The sequence below is a fragment of the Patagioenas fasciata genome, chromosome 12, assembly GCF_037038585.1.
Source record: "Patagioenas fasciata isolate bPatFas1 chromosome 12, bPatFas1.hap1, whole genome shotgun sequence".
Lineage (NCBI taxonomy): Eukaryota > Metazoa > Chordata > Aves > Columbiformes > Columbidae > Patagioenas > Patagioenas fasciata.
In genome coordinates, this window is record NC_092531.1 from 16,294,211 (window position 1) to 16,320,138 (window position 25,928).

The 25,928-nt window shown below is 45.4% G+C and overlaps 1 protein-coding gene across 3 annotated transcripts in view; it reads right to left on the minus strand.

The window, feature by feature from the left end:
* The window catches only part of LRRK1 (leucine rich repeat kinase 1), a 79,035-nt gene that overhangs the window by 2,020 nt on the left and 51,087 nt on the right, over window positions 1–25,928 (minus strand). For all 3 annotated transcript variants that reach the window (XM_071813981.1, XM_065847793.2, XM_071813982.1), the window contains 16 exons: window positions 25,244–25,364; window positions 24,831–24,990; window positions 23,898–24,174; window positions 20,746–20,917; window positions 19,134–19,297; window positions 17,768–17,907; window positions 16,235–16,484; window positions 14,624–14,790; window positions 13,410–13,607; window positions 12,464–12,741; window positions 11,585–11,779; window positions 10,605–10,756; window positions 8,923–9,040; window positions 7,442–7,558; window positions 1,593–2,428; window positions 1,001–1,102 (listed from right to left, as the gene is read on the minus strand). In XM_071813981.1, the coding sequence (XP_071670082.1) occupies window positions 1,001–1,102; window positions 1,593–2,428; window positions 7,442–7,558; window positions 8,923–9,040; window positions 10,605–10,756; window positions 11,585–11,779; window positions 12,464–12,741; window positions 13,410–13,607; window positions 14,624–14,790; window positions 16,235–16,484; window positions 17,768–17,907; window positions 19,134–19,297; window positions 20,746–20,917; window positions 23,898–24,174; window positions 24,831–24,990; window positions 25,244–25,364 (3,447 nt within the window). The remainder of the gene's footprint in view (window positions 1–1,000; window positions 1,103–1,592; window positions 2,429–7,441; window positions 7,559–8,922; window positions 9,041–10,604; window positions 10,757–11,584; window positions 11,780–12,463; window positions 12,742–13,409; window positions 13,608–14,623; window positions 14,791–16,234; window positions 16,485–17,767; window positions 17,908–19,133; window positions 19,298–20,745; window positions 20,918–23,897; window positions 24,175–24,830; window positions 24,991–25,243; window positions 25,365–25,928) is intronic.

The following is a 25,928-nucleotide window of genomic DNA, read 5'->3' on the forward strand; positions in this document are numbered from 1 at the left end:
AGACTCTTTTGCCTGCTGCTGACCAGCTGCTCTTTATCCTGCTGGTAAAAGACGGCGTGTGAAAGTCCATCGTGCCTGGACCAGCCAGGCAGCAAAGCAGGGCAAGTCCGAGGTGGTCACGTCACCTTGCCTTAATGCCACACTTAATCTGGGTAAAGCAAAAATCAACCTAAGAGTACCTGTGAGCAATACAGAGAACACTGCACTCCCAACCAAGTGATAAAGACACGCAGTTAGCAAGTAGAGGCCATGGCAGGAGCACTTTGATCTCCTGTTGCGTTTGCCCAGTGGTAATAAATGATCATTTATAATCCTTAGCGCTGCTTAACCTCCATTTGTTCCGACATAAATAGTACAATCCCAGACTGGTATTTAAGTGATCAGCAGCAACGCTCCCATCTCTCTAGCAGCTATTTATTCACTTGGACTCTGGTTCACTGTATGAAACATTTTAAATTAACGTATATAACTGCTCTCCCCTGTGCTCCAGGAGCCTTCCCCTGGCCCGTTGCTGCCGGCAGCACAAAGGTGTCATTTAGAGCCAGAACGTCAACCTGACAGACATGAATGCAGCCACAGACAAGCACCGTGCTGCATAAATACAGCTCTTGTTCTGAACACGGGGCCCGAGCCTGCCAAGCTCCATCGACCCTCTGCCAGGTGCCCTCAGAGCAGCGGGAAGCAGCACCATGCAGGATCACACCAATGTTTATCACGTTGTGCAGGACGGTTCTGTCTGTCTCGTTACGGGGTGCTTGGTCTCTCTGGCTTTTAGAGGCCGGGCCGTGGTGGTGGTGCCTTCCCTTCACCATTTCTCATGCTACAAGAACATGCATGTGGCTTAATGCATAACCAGCAACGTCTCCTCCAGCTGGGAGCTTCTCAGATGCTGCTGGATGCTGAGGGGAAGCTCCCAAGAGCCCCCAGACCCACCCTCTGCACCCCTGTCCCCTTGTGTCTTCCCAGACTGGTGTGACAGGCGCTGCCCAGTCAGCCTCACCCGTAGGGAGCCAGTTCCCTGGCCTTGAGCACTGCGATCACCCTGCCCCGCTGCATGCCTGATTCCTTCTCCAGGCCAATCACGATGATGTCCCCTCCTCTCCTGGAAGAGAAATGAGGGAGATGTCACATGTACTCAGGTGCTACATGACCTTCTGCAGGGACGGGGGCACTGCCATGCCACCACGGGACATTCTGCGTTCCCTGTGACAGGCAAAATCAGATTGCCAGTGGTTTCCATCAGCTCAAAAGGAGACAATGGGATTTGCCAGGGTTGTGTCTGAGCGAGGATGCTACCCGTTGTTCTTTGTTCAGCAGCTTGGGAAACAGCTTTGAGTCTTCTCACCCGCATTTCTCTTTTTGTCCTGCAAGACCTGAGATGTGGCCATTCTGCCCAACACTAGATATTGTTAAGAGGGAGTAGAAAAATTGACATACCCTTGTACTGGGAACAAAATTTCTTAATGACAACTTGACTTTCTGGGCAGGTGAATCACACTGAGTCATCCTGCATGCCAAGCTCCTGAGTGAGCCTGAGCTGATTTCGCAAGAGAGATTTTTGACACAGTTGTTTTGATAAGTTACCCACTCACCTGGGGATCCATATGAGGTCTTTCACTGGAAGAATCTTGACAGCTTGGAGATGCTGCACATTGTCGCCTGCAGGCACAGCATCGTGATCCAGGGAAGGCTTCAGCTCATGAAATTTGTCAGACTCCTCAAAATCCGTGGAAAGCAGTGCGCTGGAAGAGCTCGTGGGTGAGCTCGGTAGGCTGGAGGGGCAGCGGGTTATCCTGTTAGGAGGCGAGGAGGAGCAGGAAGACACAGAGCAATAATCTGTGAGCGAGTCCTGGTGGTTTAGTATCTGGGTGCCGACCTCCGGGCTGTAGATGATGCTCATGTCTGCCAGCGGGTTACTCTCCATCGCCTTGTGCTTTATAGGTGCCGTGGCCGGGATGGCGGCTGAAGGCGGCTGGATGGTAAACATGTCTCGGAGGGGGCTGCAGTCCCCGCAGAAGTAGCGGGCGCAGAGCTGGTAGGTGGTAACGTGATACATCACCAAGAAGTTGCTCTTATCGTCCAGACACCACACCACCTCCTCCCCGTGGCACTCAGAGTTGCAGGCGATGGATGTGATCACCGAGGGGGGGCTGAAGGGCTCCAGCCTCCTGCTGATCTCCATGCTGGCGCAGTCGATGATGAGGATGCCAGGGCCGTTGCTGTACCAGACCTCCGCGCCGCTGTTGGTGATCTCCATGGCCTTCACCGGGTAGGGGTTCTGCCGGGGGTCGTCGTCAGAAATGTTGAATTTGGACCTGTTTGCCGTGTGGGAGCACAGGTAGGAGCAGCTGTCCCCTGGGATGCCCTGGGACACCGAAAACACTGCTACAAGTCCATCTGACAAGCCAGCCAGCACCACATATGAGTTCTGCAAAATAAGAGAGCAGATTTGCTATCCAGATTTTTTACTTCTCTGTAATACAAGACCTTTCAATCCCAGAGGCTTTGGCTGCCTCTCACAATCCTGCAAATACGCGAGTAACTTACCCCAAATGGCTCAGTGATAACAGCAATATAAAAATAAGTCATTACAGAGAAGCTGCTGCAGGGCCATGCTCCTCTCACCCAGCATTACCTCTCTCTTCATTGGCAAGGGAGGACAGATGGACCTGGCAGCCTGCCCCAAAGGTTAACAAATTCAAGCTGGAGTACGTTCTGAGACAGCCATCGTGTTCCTAGGAATCCAGCTGTAGAAACGCGGCTCATTTCCAAGAAGGAGTAAAAGCTATTGCTATCGGCGTAGGTAGGGGAGGAGTGGAAGAAATCAGTAAAAATGCAAAGAGAGGGAGACAATCCCCTTGCAAAACAAGAGCACAAAGCGATCACTCTGCATCTGAGATCTGCTGCTTTGACAGCACCACTCCTCCCAGGGCCGTTCTCTGGGTCTGGGGTCCCCGGCAGCTCAGAGATGTCCCAGCAAGGGCACAGAAGCAGTAGCAGCTCAGCAAAGCAGCTGCCAAGTGCCAAGAAGAATTCTGCAGGTAGTTAAAAGTCCACTCCCAAATGCACAGATGTGTTGGCTGCAGGAGCCACAGCCAGACCGAGCTCTGGTGCTGCGCTCTGCGACACTGATGCGACGGACACAGTCACGTCCCATGGACGGGAGCTGGCGAGGCAACAGCTCACTGGTTCTCCAGCCCCTCCAGCTCATCACAGCGATGCAAAATGCTGTTCAACAGACTGGGAAATGGATCTCTGGGGAACAAAACTCCTCGTGACCTTCGGTCTGTACCAGAAACTCCCTCATCTGTGAAGCAGATAAAACAATACCTACCTCAAAGGCCTTTCTATTTCCTCCCCATGGAGCAATAAATTCTAAAAAAAAAAGACCCTTTGCCCAGGGCGTTTTTGCTGTTGTTACAATCTGGCCAGACTAAAGCAAAGCAAAGTGAACAAACCCAGACAGCTGAGCTGACACTGGATGCCAGCGACGCTGCCACCTCTGCAAGATGGGACAGGGACTCAGCGTCACCCCTTGCTGCTCACAAATTAAGGAAAAGCCCAAGCCCTTCCAGGGATCTTGGTTGTGCCAGCCCTGGAAGCAGCTCCCAGGATGCTTAGACCTGTAGAGGCTAAAATCAGTATTTTCAATTGCTCACAGGTATCAAGGAGCAGATATTGCAGGGGTATTACTTTAATTGATAGCACTGTTAGCAAGGTTCATTAAGAGTCTCGGACAAAAAGACACTCTCTGTATACAAAGTATGTTAAAACCACGAGTGTGCTGAGCCCGTATGACTAATCCAAATCATGGCAGAATTTTACTGTAATGGGAAAAACCAGGGAAGCAAGTGGAAAGTTGTGAAATGGGATTTGGACTTTGACTCAGTCGAGTCCCAATTCTCTAAGCACTTAATTAAAAGAAACCCAAACGGCCCACAGCGTTCGGTGCCATGTCCCCACTGCCATGTGGATCTGGTGCAAGGGCTCCTGGATCTGGGTTTGCCAGGGAGTTGCATCAATAGGTTGGAACACGGCATAATGCTTTGCACAAGCTGGGCTTTGGGTTGCTTTTTCTTTGGAAAGGAGTACAGTTATTTAAAACAGAACAAAACGAAGCAGAACAGCCCACATTTCTCTGGTGAAAATGGTCCAACTTTTGCAGTCCAAAGGACCCTGCAATAGTATTTCTTACTAAAAACGGAAAAAAGTAAATTGAAATGGAAACATGTGAAATTAAGCATAATGTGGGTATGTTAACCTGAACTGCTCCTAGCATGACACAGGACACTATTAAAATCTTCGGAGATGGCTATAATTTTGTCTCATTTAATTTGAAAATGCTGAATGATCCAAGCATAGTCTTCATACAAAGAATATTTTCGTTTCTTTGATTAGTGTCAGCTACTGCAGAACAAAATCCAGATTCCCTTTGGGTTCCACAGGCCAAATTTCCTTGGCACTGGGCAATCGGCACCGTAACGGGGCAGAACTGCATCCATGATCCCCACCCAGCTTTACCGGTAATACCAAATTCTAGCCTCTCTGGAACAGCACAACGGTGGAAGCAAATCTGGAAGTTATTTTATGCTTTGGGGCACTTATTACTCACCGCCTTGGCTATTGGGACCTGTTTCTGTCCAGCCACTGTTATCTCTCTGTTTAAGAAACAAGGAGTGGGAACTCAAATGTTGAGAAATGTCCTCAACCTGCCTGCCTGAAACAAGGCAGTGACCTGTTTCACACAAGCACAAGGCAAAAGCCACCCACCCCCAGGTGCCACTGACTCACCAGACGTTATTCGGTGCCAGTGCAGCAAGACAAAAGTCTCCGAAAATCAGGATATTACAACTGTGACCAAAAGGCAGGCAGGGCAGCAGCCTCCAGAAACCTTAAGTAACTTTCTCAGAATTCATTTTTCAACATTTGGGCTCCACGAAGAGCCAACAAAAACACAAGAGCAACAGAACTGCATTTGAAGTGTCCATCCTGCCAGAAGCCCCGCTGTGCCAGGGAGGAAGGGCTCGGAGCGGGGCCGCAAGGGTGTGCGATGTGCAGGGATGAGCTGGCTCCAGGCGCTCCGTCCTCACAGCTCAGGACAGCGCGAGGTTCGGCTGCCGGGAGCAGGTTAAAACAAAACAAGAATAATTTAAAAATCCATCCCCAACACCACAGCCTGGGTCACCTCCTCCTCTCCTCCCCGCAGGGTCTGGCACCACTGGCAGCGGCAGGCTGCAGCCTTTAAATGCAGCTTTTGTTTGCGCGGGTTCCAGGTTTCTGCGAGAGGCCAGAGGGCTCACACCCATTCAGATTTCTCTCTCCCTCAGCTTATCTGTGTGAGAATGCTGCAAACCAATTCAGAAGGCATCTTGTTTTGCTCTTTTCAAGTTGTTTGCTTATTTGTGTGGGGTTTTTTTCTTTTTCTCAAAGGAAATTTACTTAAAATTTTACTGTTTGCCAAAAACAATGACTGGTGACACAAAGCATGCAACAAAAAAGCTTAAATTGTAGAAGACTTTTCCATGGCGGGTGAATTTTAGATTCTGGGCCCCTCTCTGCTGCTTTTAAATTTCCATGATGCTTCCTTTGGATGAGAAACCGAGTTTTGGAAACTATTTCTTTTGGATCAGTCTTCCCAAGGCAGTCGTAAAGAATTCCCCTTCCCAGCACCGTCCCTTGGCAGTTCTCTGACTGTGAGTTACCTCACATCTCATCAGCTAAAAGCTTTCTTCCCAGGCAAATGCGAGCAATTCTCTCCTCCCCTGGACAATAACGACTGTGTGATAACTCTGATGCAGCTCGCTGTGCCGTACAGTGCGTTTGACAAGTGTAAGCTTTCCACTTAGCTTTGTTGGAGGAACTGGCTGTTTCAAAAAATGGTTTAGTTTCTTGCCAATCTGGTCTGCACATCCCTCCGGCTGCTGCTCTGGCTATTTCATTGCCAAACTCATTCATAGAAAGGAGAGAGGAAAAAGTTAAGTCCAATAAACTAAGGAGCGCGCCGAAGGGATGTGGATTTCTGGAAGGTTGGGTAGGGTCGGGGGAGGAAGGGAGGTGTCTAGACTCAATATTACTATTGTAGGGCCTGGCATTATTTATGACATTTTCTAGGCAAGCCACAAACTGAAAATAGAAACCAGGAGACATAAAGCCACTCGTAACCCCTGAGGAATGGCTTTGCAAGCTGTAGGACAGTGGAAAAGCTGAAAGTGAAAGACTCGTTCGACTGTCCTGGATAAAACCTCAGGCAGCATGAAAAAGAAATTTGCCCTACACATCAGAAATGAAACTGCACAGTGGAGAAATGCTGCAGGTCTGGGAGCCAAAGCAAGACGACAGATGCAGCCTTCCGGCGGGTGAAATTCATCCCTGTGCCAACTTTAGATCTCTGCCCTACTTTAGTCCTGCTTAGACCATGTTTGGAAGTGAAGCAGTGCACCTTACACTAACCATCTGCCTCTGATTCGGTTTGCGGCGATGCCGTGGTCCCAGCAAATGAGCCAGAAACGGACAATAAGGCAGAATGTGGCATCAAACAGCTCCCCTGTTGCTCCGAGAGCTGCTCCATATCGAGCTTTTAGACACATGTCAGTCTGCTGGCGTTTGCAAAACCAACACAGCTACCAATAATGTTGGAACATAATTATATGTTTTTACTTGAGGTGGCTGTAAGCAAACTGGGGGTAATTTAGTCCAAAACCAGTTTTTATACATCTCCCAATACTTGCCCGCAACAGGCAGTCATGTCAAGATTTCTCTTGCCAGGAATTGCATGTTAGCAATTCCAGACCTAGACAAATAGTATATAACTTTTGTTGTTAGCCACATGAGGCACTACTTGGACTGCCTGCATTATTTGAATGTTCTCATTCAAAACACTCTCATTTGATGGTTGGACTTGATGATCTTCAGAGTCTCTTCCAACCAAAATGATTCTATGATTCTAAATCCAAAGAGAAGTGTGGCTCAGCCTAGATAATATTTAAAGCTGATTGTGCACACAAATGACCGCATGCTCGCACACCAGGAAAAAAGTGGGTACCAGAGTTAGGATATGCCCAAGTCCTGTATTAGTGGTTAACAAATCTCTGTTCTAATTATTGTTTCATGTCCCCTCTACTTTGCTTGATCAGCCTAAACCCCTGTCTTCCAGTGATGTGGAAACACAGCTGGAAAACTTCCGCACAGAGGAATTTGATCCATTTTGACTATTTTCCCAGCAGGTTTGGAAGTGTCAGTTTTGTTCCCCTGACTCAGGCTCTTGCCCACACCTCTGTCTCCTGGCAGAGGCACAAAAACCTGGAAACCTTCTCCTCCTGCTGCCAAAATGTTCCTGGGCATTGCAAAGTCCTTCAACACCAGCTAGTGACGAGCTACACAAACTTGGGCAGCAGGTGGCTCAGTCTCAGTAACGTCCCTTTTCCCTGAGGTTCCTCCTCACCTTTTTGACAACAGGCATCACCAGAAAGCAGCTCACAGTAGCTGGAGTGTCCAAACCCTTCTGCGGAGTCTTGAGAGGACACATACCCTGCAACCCATACACAGAAATCTTCTGGTCCTATGAAAGAACACATAAAATTCTGTAAGTTTTAATCTTCCACGCTTTTTCTATTTTCATACCTGAACAAGATCAAATTGGCTCCAAAACCTGTTTTTATTTGTATTTTTCAATATCCAAACCCTGGATTTCTCTTTGTTTTCCCTGCAGAACATTTGCTTTGTCTGCGGGTACCAAGCAGGTTCTGCCTTCCCCAGAATGAGCTGTGGGCAGTAGATGCACTATCCAAAAAGACATGAAAATCACCACTATAGGTGTTTTATCACCACATCTAAAAGTAGCATCTGACAACCCTGACTCTGTTTAAAAAAAAAAATTCTTCCAAAAAATCAAACAAACCTCAGGTGTGTCAGGACAATTGAAATATATTTTATGTTATTTTGCATTAATTTGTCAATTCAAGAAAAGCCAGCGTTACATTTTATGTGGAATTACACCTGCTCTACAACCCGTAAATCTACTGAACTGACACAGAACACTCGCTTTGGAGAACAGCAACGCACTTCATTTTAGCCAAGAAGATGGGATGTAAAATGCTTTAAGATTTCTCTATTGTGATTTTTCTATATTTCTTGTTATGAAAAAATAAGAATATTTGAACTTTACCTCAATTTGGGAACAGAAGTAGTCAAAGTACCTTATTTTCCTGCAGGGGAAAAAATATCTATACTCTCAGTTCCAGCATCCACACTAGGGCAGAATGAAATAACCAACACAAATTATTTATTCAGCAAGTGTGGCCTTTCTTTTCCTCTCTGAAACACTGAAATTCAGGAACATTTCCATTGGTTTCAGATATTTCTTTGTTTGTTTTGTGTCAAATGATTGTGTCAGAACTGGCTGACGCTTAACACAGCCCTTTTGGATGAGCAGACAGGGCTCTGAGGGATAAATCAGCCACGATCTCTCTTTATCATTTTAGCTGCAGTTTTCCACAGTGAACACAAAACTTGGGCACCCATTTCCCACCAGCTTTCAAATCCCTCAGGCCTCTTTCAAAATCCCACCCTTAACCGCATGGTTTCTTTCACTGCTTCCCTTTATCGCTTACAGATAAGGACATTTCCCAGATGAAATCCTGGGCACAGATATGCTAAAACCCGGAGAGTTTTGTGTCGGAAAGTCGAGGTTCCCACGATTGTTTTGAACGCCAGGACACAGGATTTTGATCCAGGTATCAGCTGAGTTACAGGCAGAAACAAAACACCCGGAGACAGCAGATGCAAAGCCAAGCTGCTCATCTGAGACACCCATTGTCTCAAACGCTCTTGGCTTAACTAATTGAAGATGCTCTTTCCCTTCATTTGTGTCTTTCCTAACAAGGTCCCCCTTGAGCAGGACCCTGAGACTCAGGTGACACTCACCTCGGTGGCAGCCCAGAGGGCATTCTGAAATTTTAGTTGGCAGCACAGCTTCATTCCTGGGCAGCTCATCCTCTCCACTTCTATGACTCCTTTCTCCGGATTCACCACCGTGTAGTTTCTGAAAGGAGCAAATAACAATTCCCTATAGCCAACATTCAGCTACAGAACAGTACTCAGCACTTTTGGCCAAGCTGTAACACGATTGTCCAGATCCAAACAATGCTGCAAGGATCTAACCCCCTCCAAACGGTCATTGGAAAGGAAGAGAAAGACAGATGTGCCATGGTTCTTCCTCAGGGGACAGATATGCAACTGCTTCTGCGAAGATTTAAACTTTGCGTGGAAATGGATTAGGAGAACTTACGTGGTCTGTTACTATAATTCAGCTGTGAGACAAAGAGCTCCAGCTGAACAGCAGTAATTAATAGCTGGGAGGTCTGAGCCCATCTTGCCCATTAGGTTCTCAAGAGAACACGTGCTGGCTCTCCAAGATCACTGCCGCAGTGTTATCTGGCTTCATTACTTATTCTAGTACATAAACAGAAGAGCACGATTCGTCCAAATAAGAGCGAAGATGTGTAGCCCCATAAAATAATTTATAATTATGACTAATTAGTATTTTTGTCACTAAAAGGATTTTGTTTGTTTGGGGTTAGGGGAAGTTTATTGGGTTTGGGTGTTTGAACAATAAGTGGATATTCATGATCACATCTGTGAGCCCCAGATGTTTCACCAACTGTGGCACAAGCAATTACGCAACCCGAAATCTGTCACATATAAGTAATTTGTTATTCAGCAGTCTCCAGCAAGTGGATTGTCCAGTCAGGAAGCAGATTCACTGAGATATATTGCTGTGAATATTTGGACAACATCCATGTATTCAAAATACATCTGTGAGTCCCATGTGTTTCACCAGTTTTAGCGGGAATAGTTATACTGTCTGCACTGAACGACTGACCAGGCACCACAAATAGCAAATCAAATAGCTCATGAACAAATAGTGTATCTTTCCCATTAGGTTAATGCTTGCAAATAATGAACACATTAATATAAATTTCAGATCAGTTTGTGAATGCTTCCAAATAAGATCGGGGCTATAAAAGTCAGCAACATCCATAAAAATAAACCTAACTAGCCCTGGGTCACATGTGGCTGAGCAAAATACCATCATCTCAGTCACAATTTAATAACATTTAAAGCACATGCCTATTCAGTATAGCGCACATTTTACTGTACACACTTGGATGCACACACAGCTTCAGGCATGTGGTTAACTCCCGATGATTTCAATAGGATTTACGCATGTGCTTAATTGCTTTGCTGAACAGAGGTGGAACTACAGTCTCAATTAGGAAAGGTTTAGTGTTAAATGGCCTCATTAGGAAAGGCAGAACACGTCTGTTCTCATGTGCAAATGCTTCATCCTGTGTGTGTGAATCATTACACTGCCCTAATCTTCTCCTCATATCAACTGAAGCAGAGTTAAGCTCATTAAATATCCTTTATAAAGCAACCACTGTTCCCAATTAAAAGAGTTTGGGAAAACAGTGTTCACCATCTCCTTGGCATTCACCCAAATTCACTTTCACCTTCTTTACCTCCCTCCCAGAGGCATAAGCGAAGACACTGAAGGATTTTCACTTAAAAAGGAAAAAATAAATTACTAATATGAGCTGTCTCACCTTGTCTCTTCCCTCCCATCCCAGAACACCACGGTGTACTCCTGTCCTTGGGAGCAGAAGAAGGAAGACTGCTTCCCACAGGAGAGCAGGTACATAAATGTTGCAAAGGTGGGATCTTTCATCTGTCCTACCACAGAAATAGCCAGTGGACGCTGTGGGGAAAGGAGAAGAGAAAGACATATGTCACACAAGACAGCTGGAGGTCCAGATGAAATAAAAGAATCATAATAATCACCATTTATTAAAGCTAGAGACCCAGGAAGTAGGTCTTTAATAAATGCTCCAGCTACTTTCTCCAATCCGCACCTAATTCTCCTTGTACATCCCTCCTCACTGGTTCTTGGCATCCTCTGTATACCAGACACTGAAGCCAAACCTCTTCTGGACTTCCACGGTTTGGTCTGTGATTCTCTTACACATTTTATTGACTGATCTCTTCAGGTTTATGAATTTTAAAAGCTGATCCACTGTCATGACAGTGTCTAGCTGTTCTTGAGTCAAGCTGACCTTTGTTTGAAGGACGGCAGCTCTGAAACACCAACTTGCAATTAATGAAAAAATGTAATGCTGCATAATCCTTTTCTTGTACTTTGAACCCTTTTTTTCACCCTCATACTGCCTTTTATAATCTCAGGGTGTTTGAAGACTCTATAGTTACATTCACAGCATGATACTGAAGCTGTTTCTAGAAATTATGGGTAACGTCTTGCCCTGGTGAAGTCAATAGCCTAACTGCCATTGACATTGAGGGACCTTCGTGTCACCACAGCTGTCTAAGGCCACCAATCTGCCATCATTTCGTTCATAAAACTCCCATTTAAGTCAACAGAAGCTCTGGGCCAAATCAGCAGGAGGGGTAAACGGGTAACTGAGCTGTTCTGCTGTACTGAGAGCAAGCTCAGCTCTTCTGCATGAAGAGGGCTGCCAGATCTCTGTAGCTACAAGACCAGAAAATGCTGCTCATGAGGGCTTTTTCGTACCTTTTCTGGCTTAGTGTCCCAACACTCCGTCATGAGTGCCTGCATGCGATAGAGCTGCACCTCTTCTGGCTGCCCAAGGACAGGACGGATCCCTTTGGACAGTTTCTTCGCAATCTGGAGCTGGTGTTGTCCCAACACGGGCCGTTGACCGGACAGCAGCTCATACAAGACCATCCCATACGAGAACATGTCAACCTAGAGCCAGCAACGGAGAGAGAAAAACAAGGGAAAACCTCCCTTAGCGGGGTGGAGAGGAGAGCAAGGAAGGCTGTGGTGGGAAAGCTGGTGCGTGTCACCATGTGTGTCAAGGGGAATTCAGCCCTTGTCAGGCCACACCTCAAATGCTCTGCTCAGTTTTGGTCCCTGCTATACAAAAAAGATGTGGACAGGCTGGAGAGGGTCCAGAGAAGGGCCACAAAGACAATCCATGGGAAGCCACCATATGAGGAAAGGCTGAGAGAACTGGGCTGGTTCAGCCATGAGAAATGCAGGTTTAAAGGAGACCTCATCACCATGTTCCAGTTTTTAAAGGGTGACTACAAAGAAGATGAGACTCCCTTCCTACAAGGAGTCACATGGAAAAAATGAGGGGTAATAGGTACAATTTAGTCCTGGGGAGATTCCTATTAGACACAAGAGATATTTGTCATGATGAGAACAACCATCCACTGGAATAATCTCCCCAGGGATGCGGTGGATTCCACAACATCGGACACGTAGAAGATTCAGCTGAACAGGGTGCTAGGCCAGCTTGTCTAGACCATGCTCTTGCCAAGTAAGGTTGGACCAGATGATCTTTCTGGTCCCTTCCAACCTGCTATTCCATGATTCTGTGAACCAGCCACCCACCACAGTCACCCAGGGATACATCACAGTTACCTTCTCATCGTAGACTATGCGAGGCCTGATCTCGGGAGCTTGGTAGCCTGGCGTGCCTTCCACGCCAAGCGCGCCTTCGTGGAACGACTGCCGGGAGATCCCGTAGTCAGAGAGTTTGATATTGATGTGCTCTTTGACGTCCAGGGACCACACCAAAATATTGTCTGACTTCAGGTCACAGAAGATGATGTTCTTCTTATGCAGGTAGGCAAGGCCTGTTACAATCTGATACGCTATTTTGTGTGTCAGCATGTGCCCCAGCGGCACAAAGGAAGACCCTGGCACAAAGGAACAACCTATCTTCAATTCTTGTTATTGCAATAACCAATTTTCCCCACCTTTCTCTTTCTCTTTTAAACTCCAGAGCAATAACGAACAATCTTTTAAAACATCACTCAGTCCCACGATCTGAAATGACACTGTTCATGTTACTATAAACCTCTGACAGTTCTAGTAGAATATTTTTTAAAACCCTTTCACTTCTAGATCCCTAAATCTTCTGGTGAAAATTAGTGTTTGACTGAAAGCTGACACAAAGCCAAGGTACCAAGAGGGTCAGATGGCCTCAAATTATCTTGGAATCAGTGTCATTCATTTGATAGTGACAGAAATACAGATAATTATGAGAGAATTTATCAACTGGCAGACACTCATCTGCAAGGGGAAGAGCACAGCACTACCCATGAAGTACTGAAGTGAGATGCACTTATTAATTTGCAAAGGAATTGAAAATCCAGATCTCCAAAGCAGTTTTGAAAATCCTGAGCATCAGTTTTTACTAGGTTCCCAAAGGCACAGCTGAAGAGCAGTTCCATCCCTCCCACTTCCCCTAGTCTGGAAAAAAAATCCCCTTCAGTAAATCAAGCAATAATTTAAATGTTGTTGACCATTTGTCACTATCACAACTCAGAGAGTGAGCTCTCCCAGGCGGAGCCCCCGCATTTACCTTTGGAGTTTTCAGACAACACGGTGGTGAGGCTGCCCAGAGGGGCCAACTCCAGGGCGAAGCAGAGCGGGTGGATGCTGATGCCAATGAGGGAGACGATGCAGGGGTGTTGCAGCGAGTGGAGCATGCTGGCCTCCTGGCGAAACTCCGAGAAGTTTTTCATGGCATCCATGGCTCTCAGGTGTTTCAGCATGGTATCTGCCAAGACAAACAGATGCCTCTTCATGACCCAGCTGAGAAACTAAGTTAGAAATTCTTTGGAAGGTGCTAATCACGGAGAATCACGGCAGCTTATGGAGTCATGGCAACAATAGGGCTTTAAGTTGCATCCTCACGTGGATGCATGAGCCACTTACTGGCACTGGCTATAAGCAGGTTATATACATTTGCGTGAGGAAGCAAGTGCTCCCCTGGTCCTTCAATATCACCCTCAAGTTGTGTCTGGCACACACTGTTCTCATGTATCACCTGGATGATTTTGGAAAACCCACGTTCTGCTTTTTAAAGCTGTGGGTGTGGATGTTCACATTGCAGACCCTTTGGTGGAAGGAGCCTTCCTAGCCTTTTTCAGCTGCCCTGCCAGAAGAAGGACCCTTCACAGTAATTGTCCTTCTGCCATGAGACACCACAGACTGCTCAGGCAGGTCTGGTCTTTCCAAAGGTGATTTGTCACTGGGACAGCACCTGGCCTCCTCCACAGCTCAGGGGTTCATTGCATCTTTCTCTGACAAAAATGAGGAAAATGAAACACTTTTCCCTTTCTTTTGTCCACGGATTGAGGCTCTGCTGGAAACCTGTGCAGGACGAGAATCTGTCCCTGCCTGCAGGAGCTGTCAGGCTGAGAAGGGTTTCCAATTTGTTGCTGGCACAGACAGAGTAAAAGACTTATGGAAAGGCAGAGACCCACAAGTCCTCAGTGCAAACTCATGCAAATCCGCACTTCCCATTGCCAGATAGCTTGGGAAGAGGAGATGAGATCTTGTCTCCCACTCGAGTCAAGGGCTCTGCCTTGGCACCCTGTGTCAACAACCCACATCGGACTCTTCAAGATGTATCCTCCTCCTCCATGGAAACACATCGATTTTGCTATATATATTTCAAACCTGTGTTTAAGCAGGCGCTGCCAGCACTGCAGAGAGCGAAGGCTCTTTGGTCTTAGCTTGGGATCGCAGGCTACAAGAACTGATTCCCGACACCGATCCCAAGTACTATACCTGCAGCTGAAGTGGGAGAACCTTTGCATTTTTTAATCTGAAATCTCTTCACAGCCACCGGTTTTCCTTGGTATCGTGCCCGATATATAACGGTCCCACTTCCACCCTGGCCAAGAACGTTGTTTTCATTTTCACTGCATTCCAGTTTGCTATTTTCCAGGAATAGTCTGCCAAAAAGAGATTGAAACTTTTCTTTTAATTAAAAAGCCCCAAAGACACTGTAAATTGATGTCTTTAATGAGATTTCCATTTTCACAAATCCCTAACAGGTTCTTGTCTTATCTATCGACAGGACTGGATCACCTAAACTACCCTGGTCATCTCAACATACTCTATGCTGGCTCATGTACAACAGATTTCTTGCAGAAAAAAAGTAAACTGGGCAAATAAGCAAAAAGGCTTTTTACTGTGGAGATTTATCCCACAAGAATGAAATAGGTCTGGAAAGCACATAAGCTTCTTTTCCAAGCAGATGACACAGGTACAGATATTCGCACCATTTATCTGTATTAATGATTTTTTTTTTTTTGCTTCATTTACCTCCTGTTCCTCATTTCTCCACTGAGGCAGGACAGGATGTTTATGAACAGCCCCACACTCTGAAACCTGATTATTCAAATCAGCTTACTGTTCCCAGGCTGCAATTCATCATCTCCCCACTCTTCCAGAGACTACTTTTACAGCTGTTCACACTTCAAACATCTCCACTCGCCTCGCACCAGTCAAATAAATCTCTAGGAGATAGCACTGCGGGAAGGAACATTGTGACGAGCCGATGGGGTGTTTGTTTGCCCAGTAAAATGACCCCAAGAAAGGAACAGCGGCCAGTGGGAGCTCAGAAACCTCTGACAGCAGCCGACAGGACACAGTTTGGTTTAGAGGTCTCACGACTCTGCATCAGGCACAGAAAGGTCTGAAAAGGTGTGAACCAAAAGAGACATTGGTCTCCTGTCCTGTCAGCTGTCAAGAGGTCTCCTGCTCTACACACTAAGTAATAAAGGGTATAAGACTGAATCCATCTGGGAACACAGTTAAGCAGCTTAAAGATTTGGCAGTGCTGCTATGGGGAGGGAAGAGCCGTTTCAGCTGTTCAGGGCTGCCACACTACTACAACACGGTGAACAGCCCTCAGCCGAGCAGGAGCCTCAACTCCATGTGAATTCTCCTGTGACATCTATATAAATTCACTCACCTATTGGCTCTTCAAAACTAAAGGTGATTTCAGTGCCAATCTTGTGACGTAGCAGCACTTCCTTTTAGTTTTGCCACATTAAAATCTTCTTTCTGGGATGCCAGAAAGACTCCAACTGCAGAAAGCTCTGGACAGAGTACTGTGCAATACAGGACAGCTGTGGCTTTTATAAGTGACTTTAATGTTCTACCGCAGTGATCTCGAAGCAATGACTTGGGTCAGCACACAGTGATTGTCTAAGCAAGTGTGCTGACCACCAGGAGTGCAGTTTAGGATGAATTGTCAGAGTAGGGATTGAGAGAGGATGATTTTTTTCCCTGTGGTCAGTATGTTCTTCTAGCAGAGATGACTTAGGAAAAAATCCAACCGAATTACATGGATACACTGCAACTTAACCAAGGGCTATCAAATAACATTACCTGGCAGGAAAATCGGTCATGAAAAGCTCTGGGACCAGCTCTTGGAGAGAAACGGGGATGTCAGGGTGGTTAGGACACGTGATGTAGTCCAGCTCAATGGCAGTCAGCACACAGTCCTCCATGTTGAAGTACTGCACATCCTCTGCCTTCTCGCCACACTCATTCTCCTCTGGCTTGGAAGCTGCACAGATGTGGCAGGGCACGTACTGCTCCATCAGCAACGTGCCATCGCTCTCAGTGGCTGTGAGTGCTTCAAAGCAAGCAAGCGAAAGAAAACAACATAACACTCAAACTGCAAAGGAACATGTCCTGGTCTCTGAGCAACCTGAGCTGAGTGAAGGTGTCCCTGCTCATGGCAGGGGTTGGACTTGATGAGCTTTGAAGGTCCTTCCAACCCAAACTATTCTGTGATTCTAGCATATTCAAATGTCTGAAGTCACTACCTGTGATCTGAAAATGGTCACAGTCATGAAAGCAGCAGTTTATTCCAGTGTACTGACTGGAATAAGAAAATATGTTTTTGCAAAGTATACAAAAATAGCAGGGACAGTACTGAGGAGACAGGACTGGTGACATAACAGGTACTCTGCTTTGGTCACAGGGAACATATGGCTTTGTGAGTAAAATATATTCAGGACCAGCAGAAATTAGAAGTATGCGAATAAAGCATTGGAGAGAACTTCTTACTTGCTGGATATCTGTGTGAGCTGCGTATAGGGATCACCACGTATGCTAAAGTGCATGACCATGCAGCAGAACAGCAGCTACGAGGCTGCCCAGCAGCTCCAGTGATTAACACTATCATTATTTTAATCCAAAGACAAATAAAATTTTCTTTTATCTTCATAACAGCCACAACACGAATATGTGAAGATGCACAGAGAGCCTCCAATTAAGAGTTTTTGGCACTGTTTTCTAGACGAGTGTGGGACTACAAAAAAACACTTCAGATTTTGTTTTAGTTTTAAACAAAGTGTATTGGAGTTGCAAACAGCCCGCTGGGTAACAGCAGGATCTGTGCTGATCAGCGGAAAAACAACTGCAGGACTCAAGGAAGTTACCTTGGCACAGGGTCCTTGGTATCACATTCACTCATGCCTCCCACATCATAATTTTATAAATTATAGGGTGTTAGAAATGGTGGGCAAATGCTGATCCCAGCTGATGCCAAAGTGAGTTTTGCCATCAAGGGACAGTGCCAAGTAGTTTGGGCCAAATCCTGTCTCTGCTATGAGCACTGGAAGAATCTCTTGAACTCACGGGGAAGCAGGTCCTGTTTGAACTGCCATGTTTCACCTGTGCTTGCTGTGACTGACAGACTGAAAGACACAATGTCTAGACCAAGGTGTGCTGACAAAGAACCTTGATCTGTTTGCAAGTTACCAGCTTTTCTCAAACTTTACTGGCTTGAGACTGTCAGAGCCTGAGGGGTCTTCAATTAACACACAATATTGTGCACCTGGAGAGCTCTGTCAAAGAACCTTCTGTTAAAAAGACATAATACTGCACAGAAAATTACAGTAGTTCTCTTACCAGGAAACCATTGGTCTATCAAAGAGTTAACATGATCCGTGATGAATGCCATTGCTGAAAAGTCTCTGACTTCTGACTGGCAAATTATTTTAATTCCACCACTTTTTTTCTTTTTCCAGTTCACATCAGAAGATTCAACACTGTGAGAAAGCCAGAAGACAGCCGCATGAAGCTTTTGTGAAGTATCAGTGTCAAACAACTTACTTTCTTGCAGGAAACCTGAGTTACATAATAAGACATAGTTCATAAGTAACCAAAATAAAAAGTAATCTAGCTTTGAGGTTGGTTTTCAATTCAGTCTGTTCTGCAAATGACTTTCATAAGAGAGTTCTTGCACAGAAGTGCCAGTTGCTCACAACTGGTAAATGCTACAGAAGGTCAGACCTAGAGAAAACTCTGGCCTTGAAGGACAGGGAACGATGGAGAGTTTTGACAAAAATGCTCTGTCCAGATTGATGGAGGGTTAGGAGTTTTAAAAATCGGTAATAGAACTTCAGTGGCACAATAATAGTATTATTAATAATAATAAACAAATAACTTCTATAAAGTGCTTGTAAAAGTTCATGAACGTAACAATTTTTGTGCAATTCCCACCAAAAAAAAAAAAAAGAAGCTTTAATATAAAAAGCTGCGTTCTGTAACTCTCCAAAGTACATGAGGAGATAAAATATGATCATCACCAGGGTCCAGAATTAAGGATTCCAGCCTGTGATTTGCAATGTCTGGGTCCATGGCTCTGCTCATCCACAGACTGTCTAAATGAACTGAGGAAAGTCACTGGTCTCCAACCACACAACAGCACCAGTGGTTCCTCCCTGTCTTGCCAGGGACTGGTTTAAGTGGCCACCGGCTCTCTGCATTTGTGAAGGAACACGGACAGCAGGTTTTCTCCAGGCGGACACTCTGCCTTGGTCAGCTTAAACAAACTGTCCATAGCCCCTGTTGCCCGCAGTCCAAAGCACAGAAGCAGCTTCCATTGATCTAAGCTGCTGCCACGCAGTGGTGAAGTTTTAGGATTCAGTGGAAAACTCAATGATGTAAGGAAATCTTTGCATGTGAACATGCATGATTTTGCCCTGGCAAAGAGTTCTGCTCTGAATATTGCTTTCTGTTTTCAGGCTTCTTTAAATCTGTGGCTGCAATAACACATAAGGTCAATCTATTCAGAACTGCCAATCAATCAGTTATTCATCATGGTTGTCACCAGTTGTTACCAGACGAGTTATGAATATTAGAAGAGCCTCCTCTTCTACTGATGAGTGAGCATATAGCATGAGTCAGGCCCATTCATCTCCATTCATATGATGTGTTTCATACACTCTTATGAGTCCCCTGTCATGCACGCTGCATTACGAACACAAATTACCTAAGATAGCCTCCATCAAAGGTAACGAACAGACCTTCCTGCCAGTAAACAGTGTGAGTCCTTTTGACTCGGAACGTGCTGCAGCGGTTCCTTTGAGTGCCTGTGAAGCTGTAGATGGTGACCTTTTTGTTTCTTGTCTTTGTGTTCTTCTTGTTTTCAAAAAGCTGAAACAAGCAGAAAAGCATGAAAATCGTTAAATCATTGAAATTTCTCATAAGAATGCTTTTTTAATTGAGCAATAAGGCAACTTGGTTTTTTGGACTTCACAGGTGCTATCGTACCTCTTCCATTAAAGAGCAACTTGTTCTCATAAAAAAATTTGTGATGGAATGAAAATACACACACTAAAAGTTGGTTTTGTAGCAACAGAAATATTTTCCATGCCACCCAAAAAGGAACAATTTCATATCAGTGAACAAAGCTAATCTTATAACTGTGCCATTTGTTATATGAATTCTGCATTTGCAAAAGTCTAAAGAAGCCTAAAGAAGAACTAAATGCTCTAGTGAATGATTAACACTGCCCTCAATGTAGAGAGTTAACTTTTCCACCTGTTTCAGTGGGAGGAAGATGGCTTTTCTCCAAGGCACTTCAAACCAGCACTTAGAGCAAAATGTATTTTTGTTTTAAAACTGAAGACTTCATCTGCAGAACGCCACTGTACTCACTGCCCTAACGTTTATTTGTCTGCAGACTGGTCTGGCGTCTGGGATTCTTTCCATTCACCTCAGCAAGGACTGGAGGAGATCCCCAGCAAAGGTGCTCTGCGGTTATGTAGTGCCCATGAGGATGTAAGGAAGGCGTTGCCAAGACAGCCCATTAAAACAGGTAAAGTTGCTACACGGTTCAAGAAACCTGGCACACAGAGGACCTTCCAAAAACAGGTATCATGTTTTCCATGTTTTGTACATCAGTGAGAGAACACAGTTTAAATGGACAGCTGTTAAGAAGATATCAGAGTACTACTAAAAATATTTTGCAGGTATTTATCACAGTTTCCAGTAGGGCTATGTTTTCAGATATAAGCTGCTGCAGCAAAAAAGCATGTCTGTAACAACACTAAAATTCACTTAGCTTTCAGAACCTTACAAGCACTACTTTAACGACATGCATACCACTTGCACTAATAGGGTGCCTGCTTGCACTCATTATCCCATTAAGGCAATGGTTCTGTAATTTTCTTCTAATTTAAACCCACATAGCTTCAGATAGCTGACTTCGGTGGAGCTATTCCAGATCTCCACTGGCAAACACAAGAGCAGAGTTTGGCCCAGTGCAACAGTCATGGACAAGAGCCGCAGGCAGAACTCCAATTACTTGTAATTGGAAGACGCTGGAGGTACTGAGACCTTCCAGAAGATTGTGTTATAAAGAGGCTGTGGAGAATGCAGGCTTTCTACCTCGGTGCCAATACGTTGTTCTAAATGACACCTACTGCGAAAACAGAATCAGAATTTGATGGCAGTGTCTCATCTCTCCCTATTTACTCAAATAACGTTACTGAAATCTGTGACTGAAGCAAGCTGAGTGTGAAAAGACACCTGCTTACACTTACACTGAACAAGAACCTTTGCTGTCTTCTTTTGCTTGCAGAGAGATAACAGTAACCTACCTGGAGGTCCATCTCTGCCAGGCTAATTAACATTCGGGCTATGAATCTTTGCCAAAAGCCGACCGGGACAAAACTCATCTTGAAGACCCTTTGGACTGTGTTTGTGGTGTGGTGGCAGAGCCCATGGATATCTAACGCTGGCTTGGTAGGAAGCAGATGAGGGAGGAGGTAGCTGAAACACATCAAATTCAACAGCTCAAATTTTAGCTACAGCTTGTAACAGTGAGTGCATTGTTAGCGGATAATAAGGCGATTCAGTCTCCAAAGAGATTTTTAATGGCACAGTCTACTGCATATAAAAAAGCTTTTAGACTAAAGGCACTGCAGCAATACATGGAGAAATTCATTTACACTATGGAAGCAAGCAGAGGCAAAACAGACATTACATAATTCAGCCAGGGCTATTGGACGGGGCTAAAATTGATGTAATGAGCAGGACGTTTGTGTAATCACAAATTAAATGAATTAAAATATAAGAGTCTTTAGAACAGCTGTGATGTTGGGACTCATTTTTTGCTATCTTTACTGCTCTGCCCTGGTAGTAAGCTGAGAATTACAGCTGTGCTTCTACATGGAACAGAAGATAAATGCAAAACCAACTTACAGTAGCTCAGTTTCAGTAAGCCCAGAAGGTGGGGAGAGGAGGTGGCAATGAGGCAATTGGGGGCGGCAGGGACTGGGATGCTCTGGCTGTTGGAACCAGAGCATCTTTTGGGATAGCATGACGGGGTTTCCAGCTGCTCTGTACTGCAGCTGACAGACTCCCCGCCACATCCCTGACAAACTCCAGGGGCAAAAGCTCATCTGGCAAACTGATGCCAGCAGAGATCTCGCTTGCCATCTCAGACACCTCCTGCAATTAAGTTACTAGGTTCTTTGCCCAAGCATGGAGCAGACTCAGTGCTATCCCAGTCTGACTGGTCAGAAGTAACATGGCTATGCTGGTGAAGAGGACCACAAAGTTTCAAATTATTTTCAGATTTCCCAGTAAACCCAGATTATTAATTTGTCCTGATCTTTAGTATTTGGGAAGCTAAAACCTTTTGGAAGACTACAACTGCTTTGAAAACTGGGAGCTTATGGCTTCCAATACCTGCCAATAAATCTCTTGACAGTGATATTCTTCTGTACCAAACCCAATCCAAGATGCCTATACGATAAAAAAAAAAAAAATGTCATTTGCTTATATAAGCAGAAACACTGCTGTTTTATGAGCGCTGAGCCTGAGAAAATGTGTCGGCGTCTGGGGCTCATCACTGACGGGCATGATGACAGCAATGAGGCAAATGGCCAAGGGACTTGACCAAAGTAACAGTGGCAGGGACCAGACACACAGCTAGAACTAATGCTGGGTCCAAATCCAACGCTTTAAGCCTATCACGTTCTCTCTCTGGCAGCTGCAGTATTCTGTAAAACCCGAAATATCAGCTCAGAAAACCCAGCCATCACTAGACAACAGCTCTCTCCATATGTCACAGTCCGTAACATCTGATGACATTTTACATGATCAAATTATCTGTTCCATGAAACATCTTTGGAATCTAAAACTGCTAATTTTTTTTCTCTGCTTGTAAATTAAAATAAGAATGGTCATACTATTTCAACAAGCAGAACAAAGCTAAATTACATGCACCTTAGGCAGAAAAGTGGAGTGCATCAAACTGCAAGTTCTTGCTCTATAAAGGCAGTGAACGCATCGTATGACAGCTAATAAACTTTCCTCAGCACATCCAAGAAAGGGTCTAGGAGTATAAGAAGGCCAGTGAGGTCCTTCTGCACCACAACTATATGGTGGATTATAATACAGATGGCGATTCGATGCTCTTGAACAACAGCCAATGCAAATTTTGAAAATACATGAAACATGCCCCCATCCACCCTTTCAGAGCAGAAACTGGCAGCTGCTTTCTCTACTGACTGCACAGAAACCCTATCTGGCAATCTAGACAATAACAGCAGAAGTGCAGTAACAAATAACTTCTCTGTGTCTGGCTAGTACATTAAATTAATCCAACCTGCTGTAGCTACAGTCCATCAGTGGGAAGACTATTCTGCTAATGTGGCTTGGATCGCTCTAAAAAAGATTGGGCAGGCCATGAAAAAGTAGTTTCCTTGTTCCTGAGGCACAGACAATGCAATTGCCTTGGAGAAAAACGGCAGATAGCGACAAGGAGTCCAAAAGGCATTTTGGACTAAGCAGAAACATTGCTGCTTTATCTGTGTTAAGCCTGAGAAAATTTGTTGGCATCCGGGACTGGATAAGTGACAGGCATAATGACAGCACAGAGAATGCTGCACTTGTGCTGGCATTCAGAGCTCCCGAGAGGCTCAGGGCGATGCAGCCGCGCTGGCCTGGAAGGGCAAGGAAGTGAAATGCAAATGCCACGGCGAAAGTGCAATACAACTATGGTTTCACCGGTAAGGCAACAACGGGCTGTCGCCAAGCAGATGGGAGAGAGAAAAATAGCAGGGAACTCTGCCCAGAGGAAAAGAGATCAGGGAGCAGAGGGGAGGAGGACTCATTAACATTTAAAGAGAAGGAGGCTTCCTGGACCATTTCTAGAAAAACTATCGATCAACACCTATTGATGCTAAAAATCATGAAACCCACATTGCTACTGAAGCTGCACTTTCCTGATTTCAGTAGAAACACAATACTGCTGCTTGCAGGGCTGACATAATTATTGATTACCCAAAGTTTTCTGCCATACTCTGGAGCGAGGATCTTTCACTGTGAACAGATGACTCCGGCCCACCTATATCTCAGGCCCAGCAGCAGGAACCTCACACCTTCTTTCAAGCGCAGCTGTGCCGGCTGAGCGCGTCCAGCTTCCACCTGCTCCTGGCCACATCCCCGGCAGTGTCACTGTCCCTCCATGCTGGCGGCTGAGCCTGTCACCAGCCTCAGAGCAACAGAGACCTGCTTTGGAAAGTTTTCAACCTAGTTTGTTGGGACCAAAGGACGCTCGTGCCAGGAAATCCAGTCCAAATGGATGGGTGCCTGCCGTTACGCTGTTTAACGCATTCAAATATTTTCTCATAGCAAGATCCTTGTCAAGACAACTACTCACAGTGACAAAGCCTGTTAATATCCACCTATCAAAAGGTCGTTTTTCTCCAGCCTGGCTAAGCCTCCCTAATTATCAACCTACCTGTTATTGGCCACAGGCAGTGCAATTTCAAACTTGGCCAGGAACTGGAAGTACTGCTCTTCGGTTTGCTGAGTAAAGCCCGTACCAACCAGCAGCATCCTGAGATCCTCTGCTCTGATAACTCCATTCTTAGCTACAGACTTGGAGCTCTTGATGTTGAAAATCCTCTGTAGACACTCTGAGAGCCAGACGGGATCAAGGAAATAGAGGTTTCTCAGGCCATGGCTTGTGTCTGGGAAGTGCAGTAGTGTACCCGTTTCTATGAGAAAATTAATCGCTGCAAAAAATAAAGAATTGTAGATTAGCAATAGACCAGCATCAGGAAACCACAGTGCAGATGAATCAGATTATGAGGCAGTCTGTGCGGTTTTATGCATTCCAGATATAGCCAGCGCGCAGCCAAGTCAAGAGAACAACATTTATTTGAGGAGTGCTGCTATCCGGCACTCCTCTTGTAAAACCCACATCTCACCGCTTTACAGTCAGGGTTTCTGTCTCCATCACACCTCCCCTTTACCCTCCTTCTGCCATCCTCGCAGGGAAGGGCTCTCAGCTCCCGCAGAGCAAGGCCTCCGTAAAGACCACAGGACTGGGGCCCTACAGAGAAGACAGCCTTGAAACTATGGCAACCCTCACTCTTCACAGAGCAGCAATGAAATCAGAAAACGCTTGTAAAAAAAAAAAATTAAAAAAAAACGCAGTATCCTCAGACCATCCTAGAAACTTCCCAGCCCTGTCCCTAAAGTTCCACTACTAATTTTACATCTCACCAGTTTCCAAAGTGACTTCTACACAGGTGTAGAGCACTCTGTAACTCGTTTTTTTGCACAGCAATTATCTGGTGGGCTTTTTTTAACCCTCATTTTTGTTATTCATCGAAAATTTCAATTGGTCACATATACTGATTTCCAATAAATTACTGCTCTGACCTACCAGTCTGCAAGTCTTCGTAGTCTTTGATATCATTTCCAGGTGTTTGCTCAATCATCAGTTCTATTTGTCTGTCTGTTAAATACTGCACATCATCATTCTGACTTCTTCTATGCTGTTCTGCAAGGACGGCTTCTTGAAGACTAAGGTAACTTCTTGGTATCTGCAAGCCACACAAGAAAAATAGCAGGATCAGTATGAGAGAGTGATCACTCTGCTGGAGATGAACTGGCTAAGTCATCTCCCCTTTACAGGGATCTTATAGTGCTGTCTTTCCCCAAAGTCAGATAGTATCTTATAGACTTCACATGCCTTCTGCATCAACAATAGCTCCTTAAGTTCACCTTCCAACCCAAAACCAAGACCAAAAAAAGCCCCCCTTTAGTAAGGATCACCAGGAAAAACAGAGTTCTCACCAATCTCCCGGCAAGTTTCTGTGAGCAAATTGAGCTGCCGATGTCCTTCATGTTGCAAGTGACATGAAAAATCAGCTGTCGGAGTCCATCGAGGCCTTCCAGAGTCTTACATGAGAGCTCACTGCAAAAGTCATGCAAGGGTGAGGATTATCAAACCTTATCAGCACACTGGCTTCCTTTCCAGGCTCACTTTCTCTTATCAGTGACTTTAAATTTCCTGTGTCAGATGAATGGGAGGAAGGCTGTCAGTGAGCATTTTTAGCTTTAGAGAAAAATGCGGAGAAGTCTGGAAAAGATATATTAGGCCAACCTCAGCTCTGCCTGCTTCATTCGCTGTGCCCTGCTCTTCTGTCCCCAGTGCACTGTGATCTCTGGGGACTTCCCTGGCAGATTGACCAAAGTCATCACCCTCTTTCCCTTTGGTGCTGCACATATCCTGGAAGGGACTGCAGAAAGGAGGAGAACACTGTGCTCCGGCAATCGCTGGACACGAGTCCAGTTCTCCCTGCCTCAGATCAAAGAGGCACGATGATGACTACCAGACACCTTTTCCCACCCTCGTTCCAGCCCTTTCTCAGCTGGATCCTCTGATCTGGGAATTGATGCTTAGATCCTAAAGGCTAGCCTTCCTCATCTCTTTAAAAGCTGAAAACCTGCTCTCTCCAGTTCCTACTATTTTTGGTCT